At 36.7% G+C, this 14,582-nt stretch overlaps 1 protein-coding gene across 1 annotated transcript in view; it reads left to right on the top strand.

The window, feature by feature from the left end:
• LOC140139773 (speckle-type POZ protein-like) overlaps positions 1-13,521 on the top strand; it is a 113,359-nt gene extending 99,838 nt beyond the window's left edge. The window contains 3 exon segments of the mRNA XM_072161519.1: positions 2,852-3,030; positions 8,728-8,870; positions 10,080-13,521. Of these exon segments, the coding sequence (XP_072017620.1) occupies positions 2,852-3,030; positions 8,728-8,870; positions 10,080-10,227 (470 nt within the window). The 3' untranslated portion in view covers positions 10,228-13,521.
• The last annotated feature ends 1,061 nt before the right edge of the window (positions 13,522-14,582 follow it).

Genomic DNA, 14,582 nt, shown 5'->3' with positions numbered 1-14,582 from the left:
TACAACTTGTGAAAATTAATTACCCCAGCATCTATGAAAATCGCAACAGACATTAATCATTTGTACCAATTTGCACACGCCATCTGTAAATCATTACTAATCTATATCTATACTATAATAATCATAAGCGTTATCTGTCCGTCTGTCCGGCTATGCGTTTCGCCGCGCGTCGACGCATCGTTCCGACATTTCAGACATAGGTGGGTACCGGGCGTGCGCTGTTTACCGGGTAGTTTCGAAGGTCATCGGAGGTCAAGGTCAAAGGTCAAAATTTCAAACTTTGTCAGATCGGGCCCAAACTTGGTGGGTAGAATCCTTGATACAAGGGGAATATATGCCCAAAATAAAATCGAGGTCAAAGGTCATTACGGAGGGGTCAAATTTCAAACTTTGTCCGATCGGGCTCAAACTTGGTGCGTGGAATCCTTCGTATGAGGGGAGCATGAAAAACATATGGAGGTCATCCGAGGTCAAAGGTCATGGATTTCAAACTTTGTCCTATCGGGCTCAAACTTGGTGGGTGGAATCCTTAGTATGAGGGGAGCATGAAAAAAATTACATTAAGGTCATCCGAGGTCAAAGGTCATCTCGGGTCAAAATTTCAAACTTCGCCCAATTTGCCTAAAAGTATTCTCCATATCACGGGAGCATTAACAAAATCGAACCGAGGTCACTCAAGGTCAAAGGTCGTATGGGGTCAAATGTTAGACATGCTTAAACATGGTAAAAAGAATCATTGATATGTCAGGAACATGTCATAAACTCAAAAAGGGTCATCAAGGGTCAATCAGTATCTCTATCATGCAGCTGGCGCCCTAATAGCTACAGGGCCATTACAGCTGCAGGTGCACTAGTACTAATAAAATAATAAGCGGTCTCTATCTGTCTATCTGTGTATCTGTGTATCTATCTGTCTGTCTGTCCGGCTATGCGTTTAGCGCACTTCAACGCATCGTGCTGAAAGTTGGGATATAGATAGGTATTGGGAAAAGCATGTTGGCCATGTGGTTTTGAAGGTCATCGGAGGTCAAGGTCAAAGGTCAAAATTTCAAACTTTGTCCGATCGGGCCCAAACTTGGTGGGTGGAATCCTTGATAGGAGGGGAATGTTATCTGTGAAATAAAATCGAGGTCAACCGAGGTCAAAGGTCATTACGGAGGGGTCAAACTTTGCCCGATCAGGCTCAAACTTGGTGGGTCGAAACCTTCGTATGAGGGGAGCATGAAAACATTATATGGAGGTCATCCGAGGTCAAAGGTCAAAGGTCATGGATTTCAAACTTTGTCCTATCGGGCTCAAAATTGGTGGGTGGAATCCTTGATGCGAGGGGAATATATGCGCAAAATAAAATTGAGGTCAACCGAGGTCAAAGGTCATGTAGGGGCTAAATTTAAACTTTGCCCTATTGGCCTTAAACTTGATAGGTGGAATCCTTTGTATGAGGGGGGCATGAAAAAAATTACACCAAGGTCATCTGGGGTCAAACAGAAATGCTATCATGCCAGTGCTCTCACAGCATCAGGGCTCTCACAGCTGCAGGTGCACTAGTAATATAAATAAATAATGCCATCTCTTGAAAGTACCTGCATTGCCTACTAGCAAATGACGCTAAAACATTAACAGCTATCAAAACATGAGTAAAACAAACCGTAAATAATTATGTTGAACTCACAGTGAGATCTGGGGCTTTACATAATCCAGACCTAGATAAAGCTGAGGTAGACATATTGTAATATTTGTATTTGTAAGTGATACAACATTGCCAAGTATCTGTTAAACATGACCTGCTTTAGGTTTCCCTTTGTGTCCTTTCTTCTGTTTGGTGACCTACATTAATATAGCACACAACTATTGTGGTTCATATTTATTGAAGTGGGCCAATTCGACAATGGCAAGGACTATTATCTTTGGAACCACCAATCAAATATTGGGTTTATTTGTTCTTATTTGAATAGTAGGGTTTTGTTTTCTTACTTCATGTTGACTTGAAATTTGGTCATAAAATATTCAGATTTAAAAAAATGGTCAAATTTTGAAAATAGGAAAATTTTAGGACATTTCAACAGCACTTCTCATCTGTTCTGCTGAAAGGGTTAAGTACAAGGCAAAATGTGGGGTAGATATGGACTTTAATATTCTGCGAATCAGCACTGTTGAAAAGTGATATTTTTAGCACAAATGGGTCAAGATATATTTATATAAATAGTTCTCTCGAAGTATGTGTCTTTTAACAATATGAAGATTTCAGTATAATGAAATAACAGTACCCTGGGGACACTACCTAGTTTGTCAAAAATTAGACTGACCTCGTTAATATTAGAAAGAATGAACAGTTCCCAACCCTGAGTACTACAAAATACTATAAACAACTTCATGGCGCGTATGTGCATCCCATGGGATGTGATGACGCAATCACCCCAAGTGATATATTTGCACAAATTCGCTGGCCCGGGCAACGTAAGACCTGTGGCTAGGTGTCGGTGGCCTACTGCTTGGCATGTGAGGGGGCTTGGGTTTGAAGCCCACCCAGAACCAACAACTTCTTTGTTTGTTTTCTCTCTTTATTTCTCCCTTCTTTCCCTTCCAATCGCCAAAAAGCCCTTTGGGGTCTAGGGTTAATGTTATTGCAGAAAGAAGTGTTTCTGGTGTATGTACGTGCGTGAGGTGGGGGTGTGTGGGTCTGTGTTAAAAATGCTAATTGCAATCTTCCACCAGTTCAGAAAATCTAATCCTTTGTAGCTTTTACTTATGAAAATGAACTCAGTTGCAGGATGTGCTTTACTTCATTACATAATTGTTTTGTGATTCCAACCAAAAATAATCTTCCTTTCTTCTTTGATTTATTCCGCAGCTCGATCACCTGTTTTCAATGCAATGTTTGAACACGAGATGGAAGAGAAGAAGCAAAACAGAGTGGAGATCACAGACGTAGAGGATGAAGTGATGAAAGAAATCCTACGGTTTATCTACACAGGGAAAGCACCAAACTTAGAGAAGATGGCCGATGACCTACTTGCAGCTGCAGACAAAGTAAGTTGTTGTTACAGAGGGTGGTGTTTAACCCCATGAGAACTACCTGCCTATTGGTCAAAAAGAAGTTTTCATTATCAATTGGACCAATCATCAACATTGTTAAAATAATTTCACCACGCAAAAAAATGGGGTGAATTATTTGCAAAGCTCCATTCTGATTGGTGATTAAAATGAAGATATTATGTAATTGACCAATCAGAGGCAATGTTAGATTGGTAGGTAGTACTCAGGGGGTTAATGCATGGATTTGGGGATGGTTGTTGACAATCATCACTATCTTGTCATAATAATTTACACTTGAAAACTCATTTTAAGGATGGTTTAATATCGCTGATATATTGTGATATCAAAACGTAATAAAATATTGGATTGGATGTTGGCAATATTAGTCATTATTATGTTCTCAGAATCTTCCTTCCTATACTTTGTACAGAGTTGAAGAGTCCAATATAATCAACACTTGGACTCAAAACTTGGACTGTGTTGGATAGGCTCACTTTTTCCCCCAAAATTTTGTTTTCTACAATTTTTTGACCAAAACTCATTTTTGACTTGCTCATTTTTGACCAAAATCACATTTTTGCCCAAAAATCACATTTTTGACCAAAAATCACATTTTTGACCAAAAGTCATGTTTTTTACCAAAAGTCATGTTTTTGACCAAGAAAAGATTCTGAAAACATAATAATGATAAAATTGGATGGTTTTTTCACCCAATACAAAATTTATTGGTCTCGCTATGAGTTTAAAAATATTGGACTCGACTTCGTCTCGTCCAATATTTTAAAACTCATAGCTCGACCAATAAATTTGTGTATTGGGTTCAAACCATCCAATTTTATATCATTATCGGATCAGTAGATAAAAGTCAGTTCTGTTGAGCCTTACAAATTACTCTTTGAGGAGCCATCAATTAAACAACATTTTGTCATCCTAATAATGAATGATGATTTTGTAACTATTTTTGGCCAAATTGATTTGTTTTTTGCCCTCAGCACCCTATTGCCGTTCTGTGTAATCTATCCATGTTATTGACCAATCATTTTTCATAATCAGTCTTAATAAATATGATTATTACACCTTGTAAATAGGCCTGTAGCTAGTACCATGGGATAAATAGTTTGCCCTATTTCCCCTTAAACCATGAAGTATTTGTATATTATTTGACCAGTGTTTTAAGCATTGTTTTGCATTTATCATAGCATGACAATTCCCTTCAAGAGTGATGTACTTGCTATTGAAGGCCATGTCACAGATCAAGGAAAATCTATGAAAATGAACAGAGCAAATTAGTTCCTGTTACAAACTTAGCAAGTAGGTCAAAATAGAAAACAGGCCTGTTTTCTGTTGACATTGGTCGAAGGTGACAATACCTGTATTTGCAATTAAACCTTAACCTGATTAAAGTGTAGGTACAGGCTGAGTCAAAAAGAAGTAAACTCATGTTTGAGGGGCTGTAACTCGAGATCTGTAAGGAATCTGCTAAAAATGAAAATACCACTGGAAAGAACAAATTCTACACGTCTAAATAAAAACAGAAATTGATGCAATTGCACACAGCAAACTTGAGTTATACTCATTTGAATACAACCACCCATTTGTGTAGCTGCACACGGTTTCACTTCCCAAGTAGGGGCATACCTATTATATTGATTGGTAAGGCGCGATATTCAAATGCAAATAAAGTTCTGTGGCAGGTCTGGTTTCGATCAATAATTCCTACATGTTAAAGGGCTCTTTTCAATATGAATTTTACCTCATTGCACTACTTTATAATAAAAGCGGGCCAAATGACAACATGGCACCACAATTTACCGCACGGAGCGCTTACGTTTCTGTCGACGAAGTATCATGAAACTAAGAGTCCCTCTGAAGTTCAGCGTCTTTTTCGTCTCCAATTTCCTACAGCTAACCGGGTTTCATGTAATCGAGCAGTATATAAGAATGCGAACAAGCTCAATGTGCATGGGACACTAAGGAACAGACAGCCGGAAGCTTCAGGCAGACCACGAACTGCTAGATCACAAGTGAACATTGCTAGAGTTAGACATGCGTTACAGCAAGACCAAAGATCAGCTCAATCCTTTACCCAACATTCCCCAATCAAGCTTCTACCGGATCGTTCCTACAGACTTGAATTAGTATCCCTACAAAGTATAGTACCGTCATGGACTTTGTTGAATATTAATTAAAAGCAAAAGTTGTCTTTTCAACAATAAATCATGTTAGCACTTTGCTGATTCGTCAATTCAGCCGTGTGCAGCTACAAAAATGGCTGGTTGTATTCAATTGAGTATAACTTTAGTTTGCTGTGAGCAATTTCAACAATTCTTTTTTTTATTTAGACGTATAGAATTTGCTCTTTCCAGTGGTATTTGTTATTTTTAGCGGATTCCTTTCAGATCTTGAGTTACAGCCCCTCAAACATGAGTTTACTTCTTTTTGACTCAGCCTGTATGACCACATTACTGATCAAACTTGATATTTTTTATAGACATTTGTACTAATAATTAGATCAGGTATTGAGGCCAGGAATATACATTCCCATGTGTAAAACTTGCCACTAAAATGGTGTCTGATTCCTGACATTATAGCTGGTAGATGCAGACACCATATCTAGAACTTTTAGACTTGCTTGAACATGCAGAGAAATACAGGTGTGAGATCCAGCATCTCTAGCAAGGCAGCTAGACAAGGTATGCATGAATGGTGGTAGTCCAACTATTGAGAACATTTATTTCTCAGCAAACCACCTGTATGGGGGAACCACCAAGCATGCAAGATTGGGAAACATAACCCTTTCTCTATTCGTGCTTCAATGGAGTACCGGACAAAATGAGGTGAAGAATTGCAAAATGGTCCCGCTGACCCACTGCTAAAATGACTTTACTGGGACGAATGCATGCGAAGCACGTGACATAAGCAGTTTTAATGCTAACAATGGGCCAATATTAATATCATTGTGGCCTAAAACAGGTCAAAAGGAAGATAAACATCTCAAAGTTTGGTCAGTTTGGTCTCAGTATTTCTTTCTCCCAGTTCCCCCTCCCCCACCCTGGTGGCTACACTACTGCCAGGTCTGTGTATCATCTTGGGGTTCATTTGTATGTTATGTGGTCCCTGTTTGTTCACAAAAGGGTCCTGTCTCTGGTGCCTTTAGTGTGTTAATATTAGGTCATCAGTTCCGTTTATAGTACCTGGTGTCGTATTGGTTCCACCTTATTTGTCGTAGGAATAAGGGATGATGTTCCCTGATGTAGACTAACGTAGTGAGATCTAGTCTCTTCATTTCACTGGTGCATTTTGTACGCAGACATTGGGTCATCAGTTATGTGCTGTCATACTGATCCATTTTTTTGTCAAGTAGAGACAAGTTACTTTATGGAATGTGGTAGGAACTAAATCAGGACAGTTTCCATCAATATTCAAATTACTTTCCCAAGAGTTTTTTGTAAATACTCCACATCTCTTAAAGTGAAAGCCCCACTTTTGGTTCAAGTTTCTTGGGGAATTAGTCAATGTTAAAATTTATTCATGTAAATTCTGTTCTGTCTGTCTTCAAAGTAACAGGTGTATTGTCAGTTCTTCTGTGGAGAACTGGGCAGGCGGGCTTCTTCTTTAAAGCCATATTGTAACATTAGCTGAGGAGGATGCCTGACGCGCTAAATATTTTTCAAAATTTTGTTTTTTACACAATTGTAATTTACTTCATACCCTGCTGATGACTGGATCAGATTTTGTCACTTTTGAAGATATTGACGGTTCCACCAAATATTATTTTCTTTCCTTGTGGTTTTGTATTTCTGGTTTTGTACTCTTAAGTGGAAAAGGAAAATGTTTCTTTGTAATGATATTTTTATCCATGAGATGAGAAATAAGGTGGTATTTTGATGTAGAGGTATTTGGAGGAACTTATGTGGAATATTTTTATTGTGTTTTTATAACTTGAATTTCTTGAAATATATGAAAGATGACAATGTGCGCTAGAAGAATTTAAACTTCAAGTGCTCTTAGCTGGTACAAAAATGGCTAAATGTTTTTTGAAATGTAAACTGTCCTTTATTGTGGTGGATATTGTAGTTTCTGTTGAATTCCAAGAAGTACATTCATTTACGTCAGTTGCATGCAAAATGACTAGAAGTTGTGATGTACAGTTTATTTTTCACAGAAAAATGAAAAAATAAAATATCTTTTGAAAGTTAGCATCAGTTTATTTTTCACAGAAAAATACAAAAATAACTTCCAGTGAAGTGGAAACCTTATTTTATGGTACTCATACTCTGGGTCTTAGCTAGAAATGGAGGTTTGCCCATCATTTGAATAAAATTGCCTGTCCTAATTTGACCTTCAAAATATTTACCAGACTTCTACAGCCCATTGGGGGTTCAAAGAGTTCAAATATGTATTGCTATGGCCTTGTTTTGCAAATATGGTCTACTAAAAAGGTCAATTGCTTTTCTCAATTCCTACAATTATAATGTAGCATCTGTCAAAAGTATTAATTCTGCCCGTCTCAAGAGCGAACTCCCCGTCTAAAATGACGGGCAGATGGGTGGCTAGCTAAGACACTGCTCATACTTATGAAGATTGTGCTTCCTCTCCAGATATAAAGTTCAAGATCATATCATTGATATCAATGTATGTAAACTCATAATAAGACCAAAAAACGATGCACCTCAAATAATAATGTTGTTAACTACCACACCTGCTAGTGAAAAGGGGTTTTTCTACATAATAAAGGACCATATGGCATGAGTGTCATAATGTGAAATTTTCATATGATGTGAAGTAAGGAACTGACAAAAAGATTGTCACCCTTTGTTGTTATTCCAAATAGGTTAATTAACACTGTTATTCCTGATGGGATTGATGGCAATACACTTGGCATTAACTCCTCAGTAATGTGATATTATTGGTAATAAAAGTAACACATGTGTTGGTTTTATGTTCACACACACGCACACGCACATCACAAAAGTAAAGTATCGCTGTAGGCTGACATGAGGATCTTAACATTCTCACCTGTCTGTACACAGTTCTATAACCCCAATAGGCTTATGCATAATGCATGCATAGAATGACCTATGAGTATGAGTGTGTTGGGTACAAAAACTCATTCTCCATAACTTGAAGTAGCCTTTTGAGCTATGCTTATTGATTGGAGGTCATTGAACTTAGCCATGAGAGATTGAATCATTATGGCTGGTAGTATGAGTCATTTGAGCATGTTTTGACTTGTCATGTTCTAATTGAATGTTGTCATACAATATATGTAGCAATTAGCCCAATTAGGCATCTCTTTTCATCAATTGATCACTTCTTGCGTAATGTCATTAAATGTAACGATAATTGGCAGACGATTTATGATATTTGAGTGAGAGACGTGTTGAGCTTCAAATTGTAGTACTTTGTCGAAATAAACTTTAATATCCGCAAGCAAAATAGCAAAGATATTATCAAACCATGATTTCCCCACATCCTTTTTCTGTCACTTTCAGTTTACCTTGAAATGGAAGCTTAAAATCAAGTTATAAAAAGCATAAAATTGCAGGTTGGTCTTGCTCTACTAATCAGTTTTACTCTAAATGTCACAGCACCATTAAATTTAGCAATCATTTATTTTCCCATAAATTTGTCTCTTTCGTAACAGCTTGCGAATAATTTATTTTCCCATTATTTCCATCTCTTTCACAGTATGCCTTGGAGAGGCTAAAAGTAATGTGTGAAGAAGCGTTGTGTAGTAATCTTGTTATTGACAATGTAGCAGAGATATTGGTGCTAGCAGATTTACATAGTGCAGACCAACTCAAAGCTGTAGCAATTGATTATATCAACAGGTAAGTTTATTTATGCAAATATTATTCAATTCTAAGGTTAAACCATGTGAATACTACTTGCTGATTGGTTACAAGAAGGCTGTATATAATTCATTCAGCCAATCAGCAACATGGTAAGAAACTGTTGTACAGCTGAAAAATGCTGAGCTTTAATATTTAGAAGCTGTATTTTAATTGGTCATTCAGATGAATTTATCACTTACTTAACCAATTAGGAAGGCTGTAAGAAAGGCAGTAGTTCTCAAATGTTTTCAAGGAGTTTGACATTGGAGCATAACATCATGTCTATGCCATACCGTAAAACCCCGTCTACAAGCATATAGTGTGCTTCTGATGAAAGCTACATTAATCTAGTCGCCATTATGGAGTTTGAGCAAATAAATTACGGATCCAAGCATATACAAACAAGTATTATTTTAAGACCAATCTATTGTATTGGTATATTAACGCTTGCTTCGAATTAATTAAGCTTTTATAAAAAAACCACTATATATGCTTGTAGACGGGGTTTTACGGTATTATAAGTACATACATTTATTTAAATAATTTTTTTAAGGTAGTGCTTAATGATTTAGCCTACTGATTTGGAAGTCAAATTCGATATTTTGTTGGCAAAAATAAATAAATAATAACAATACAGAATACAGACAAATAACATATCACTGCCAATACATCCTAATGCTCAGATCATCAAAAAAATGGGTGCTCGGAATTGAAGCTGTGCATGGTGTAACGGTCTATGAAAATCCTTATAGTATTATCATGGAAAAGACGGTGAAAATGGAAAGATATACTAAACATATTCACATCAAGCTGCTTGGGTGAGAATGAGAATTAGGGCTTGAAATTCAATCACATCTAAGTTTGTGAATACAGGACTAAAGCAGGGACTTAACTAGGATTTTGAAGTTGCCCGTCGTTTTGAACAACAGTGCCCGTCGAAAATGGTCAAAATGGCCTAAAAAAGTGTAAAATGGTCCAAAATTACCATTTTTTGCCCGTCTCAAATGACAATTGCCTGTCGCAAAAGACGGGCCGCTAGCTGAGTCCCTGGACTATTAAAGTGTATTAAGAGTGGTAGGCAGACTGCTCTATGGTCATTGAAATTCTTGTCCAATATACCTTTCTCCTAGTCATAATTTAATGCTACTTAATCCTGTATTGTTGAATCCTTTATCCTGATTCTTTGCCTGTATCGTCTATTTTCAGCCATGCAACAGACGTAATGGAAACATCAGGATGGAAGACCATGGTGCAGAGTCATCCGAACCTTGTAGCAGATGCCTTCCGAGCACTGGCCACATCACAGAGTCCACCTTTCATGGGACCTCCCAGGAAAAGAATAAAGCCCACATGAGCTTTACACAAAACTGCATTTTGCCAAAAAATACAATTCTGCATAAGACAAGACTTATCAATAAAACAAATTGTGCTTTTCAGGATTTTGGGCGCTCTTGCTAGTGCCAACATGTTTTATGCCGACCGAAAAGTATGAATTTGTTTTCTATTTTTTTGCAAATAGATTGATGTCTATTTAGAATAACCTGTAAGGTTAGCACCCTTAGCTGAGAGAAGATGCACATATTGGAGAAAATATGAGGAAATAGACTCAAGGGATTTGACATCATCTGAAGTGTGAAAGGAAGAGGAAAGGAAAACAGGTGTGATAATTGAGGAAAGAGGAAAGTTTTGATCCTAGTTGGAATCGCAATAGATTCTTGGATTAATATTGATGTTTTTAGTGTCTTACGGAAGGAACGAATGGAGAGGATAACATCTGGAAAATCATCACAGGAATCTGTATCCACACACACAATATATCACTATGGACCACAATGGCCTCATCCCAATGGCATAGTTCAATAACCTCAATTAAACACTCCTAGTGCAAAATTTGACCTCAAGTTGCAGAGTATGAGTTTTTGTACCCATATTTTCTTAAGGTCATTCAATGAATGTACAAATGTATTGGGGTTAAAGAACTGTGCCCTGATAGATGAACATGTTGTGGATCCTAGTGTATTATAAGTCATATATCGTAACCAGGGATTGCATTCTTACACCAGTCTTAGGATCTAGATGTTAGTGTGATGGTATGACCTATTCTGCTGTAATAAACTATCGATGCCTCTAAAAAATACATCGAAGTAAGAAAATCTGTGCCCGTTTCATGAAGTGAAAATCTTCTGTGGATTCAAATAGATTGAAATTACATAAAAACATGAGAAGCTTGGAATAAGTTTTGGATTATCAACCTCAAGAAGAGCCAATTTTGGAAAAATTATGGCTGTACTGGAAACTCTGTTGACATCATCATTGCACATGCATTGCAGACAAATGAACACAATCAAGGCTTGTCATTGGTTGATAGGACATGCTACTTGCTGCAGCGGTATGATGGGAGCATTAGTGCACGGCAAAATTATCCTGAGGTGCAGTATAGTATTCCTCCATGAGTGACATGCAAAATGGCTGTACCGACTCTGCAGCAACCTGAATGTTGCCCTAAACTCTTACCCAGCAAACACAAACATGTTTTTAAAATGTTATAAATGCGTTACAAACGCATTTTGGTTTTGGTCAAAACGTTTTAATAACATTTAAATGTCGGGGTATATAAAAGTCATGAAAACATTTTTAAAACATTTTATATGAAAAACAACATTTTGGTAAAATATCTCGTCAACACTTAATAACATTATGTTAGAATGTTTTGCATGACATTTTCAAAAATGTTTTTTGAATGTTATTAAAACGTTTTCAACCCTTGAACCCGACATTTAAACATTTCTGTAAAACATTTTGTGTTTGCTGGGTAAATCTTTACCAAATGACTGCATATGGAATAAATCAGAAATTGTTGAAGATTAGGGCACGATTCATGTTATTGCACCAACTCTACTAAGTCTAATCTTGTTGGCTTCAAATCAACATTTTTGTGTTTGTTTTAGATGCATTTGTTTTTCTGTTGTAAGTATGTTCTGTTCCACCTCCCATCGCACCATTGTGACATAACACCATTTACTTTTATTTTTTCACTTATTTATTTTTACTATACATACACCCTTTGGTATACTTATACATAATCTTTCCATAGCATTTCTACTTTGTATCGATGAGATTTTTATACCCATGGATCATGGTAGAGCCTTGTCCTGACCCCGCCCCTACTCCATGTATACAAATATCTATTTTCAAAAGACTTGTTTGTGTAGAGTACGATGTGTTGAATTGAAAACACACACTTCCTGTAGTATTAATTAAAAAATTCAATTTCCTTGATTACCATTGGGCATTCTAGTTTAAAAAACATACACCCCCTGTGGAAGACCTGACCTTAATCTTCCATACAGGGAGTGTGAATTTCAAATGTGGTTACCTGAATGGGTGACTCCATTTGAAATCTACACTCCTCTATGTGGGAGATTAAGGACATGTCTTCCATAGTGGTGTATGCATTTCAACTGGAATAGTCTGTTACATGTATTACAGAAAGTTTTGTCAATGAAGTTTACTATGTTTTGACAGAATGAGTATTTCTAATTTATTAGTAAGTTTTTGTTTGAACCAAAAAGGTTATGACTGAGAGAGCTCTGATTTCATATAGCCTGATTTCGTACAGCATTATGCTGTGGGAAATGCTATGTGAGCTTGTCTGGTATTTATTACAACAGCAAAGGTCTGAAATTGAATGCTAATTGGTTTCTTATTAAGCATGGACATTATAGAGGTTTGTGCAAGTGGTGATTATTGCAGGCAATTGGTACAACGCATTACACATTGATAGCAATAAGTTCCCACTATAATTTGGTTCACCTCAGTGACGTCAATGCTACTTTGCGGTTGCGTTTCAAGCGTGCCAACAAAATGCCCATGTACGTGTGCGTGTACACTTAGCGTGTTTAACTTTTCGCGCGTGATTTTATACTGCGGCACAAGAAATGCGCACATACGTCACTACCAAACTTGAGATGAACCAAATTATAGGATATCAAGTTTGCTGCTGCATGGTTACACAATTCCAGAAGCACACTTGATTTCCCTCTATGAGTGATTGCAAACATGGCGGAATCTGAGATCTCCCAGTGTAAACTCCTTGGTTCAAACACATAATGATTATGTATTTATATCAAGAATTAGTAATTTTGTGACTGATTTACAAGCCATTTGTTTTTATGACCTCAAGAATGTTGAATAAGCCGATTACAGCTCAATCAAAGTTATAGTATAGGGTCAAGTGGGACATTTGCATGATGTTTGCTATCTTTTTTTAATTTCCCAAATTAATTTCAGAACCCCCAATTTAAAAAGCATGCAAAAATGTTTTTGACTGATAGTGTTCATGTCAAAAGCAAAACAAAACTGCTTAGATCTTGCAAAAGAATAAATGCTGCTAAAACAACCTGCCATATGGTAGTGTGTTTTGCTTCCGTCAGGCAGTGAGGTCAACGCACTCGTGACGTACCTGCATATCAACATGCATAAATGCTGTGACTGCTGACAATTAAATTGGTAAAATATACCTAGAACTAAACAGTGTTTATATCAATGGTAAAAAGATATCAATCATTTAATATCAATGCACATGAGCTTGGCTCACTATCTATTACTGACCCAATGGGCTATTCCAGTTGAAATCCATACACCCTCTTTCACACAAGGGGTGTAAACTTCATGTGGAGTTACTCATTTGAAATTTACACTCCCTGTGTAGAAGATTAAGGTAATGACTTCTATAGGGGGTGTATGCATTTCAACTGGAATGGAAATTGTTTTAATAAACATCGTAGACAGATTAGAAATCTTAGCAATAATGTTTTTTATATAATATGCTGCAGAATCTAGGCCTACAGTCGATGTTAACTTAAGGGCAGAGTAATGGGAGAGAACATGGACCTTTTCGAGCTTCATTATTTCTGAATTGTATGTCCAAAGTATATAAAACTATACATTTTTGGAAAGGAAATGAGTCAAGGAATCCCGTGGTGACGTCAGATTTGTTCAAAAATCTGAAGTTTTTGAGAAAATCACAAAAATTCACTTTTTTGTCCCAATTTTTTTGTGACAACTTAGAAAAAAATCCGTTCGGAGTAAAAAAAAATCAGTTAGCTTTTCATGAAGAAGAGACATGAACTTAGGGAAGGTTTTTTATTTTTTTGAAATTCGTCTCTTTTTTCGAAATATTGAAAAAAACATGTGAAAAAAGTCATTTTGTCACTCTATTAAGCTAAAAATTGCACATAATGGTGTATATTTTTGTTTAAAATAAATATTTTGAAAAAATGAAAAAACCTTCCCTAGACTTTGATGTACTCTAAAGGATAGTGCAAAAAGTTTACCCTTTGCTTGCATATTTTTCGAGTTATCTTGTCACAAAAATCGCGCAATATTGTCAAAAGTGAACTCTGAGAAATCGACGTTTTGGTAAAAAAATGTCAAAATTATGCACAAAACGTCCTTAAATTTTAAAACGGTAAGACTTTCACACTTGCAAAAGCTGTATCTGGTGCATGGTCTAAATATGCATCTTTTTGCACCAATGAATCTATAATCTCTGCTTTCAGTGCGCCAAAATTCAAAATAATTAAAAAAATCTAAGTGGCATTTTGACTGCAAATTTTTGTTTTGTTTACACCACATTTGCTGGCGTTAACAACATACAGAATGCGCCTTGACTGCGTTGGACATACTGCCGCAGAGTTGCGCTTGCGT

This window comes from Amphiura filiformis, chromosome 1 (genome assembly GCF_039555335.1).
Source record: "Amphiura filiformis chromosome 1, Afil_fr2py, whole genome shotgun sequence".
Taxonomy (NCBI): Eukaryota; Metazoa; Echinodermata; class Ophiuroidea; order Amphilepidida; family Amphiuridae; genus Amphiura; species Amphiura filiformis.
The sequence above is the reverse complement of the archived record's forward strand: the minus strand, read 5'-3'. Positions and strand labels throughout refer to the sequence as shown.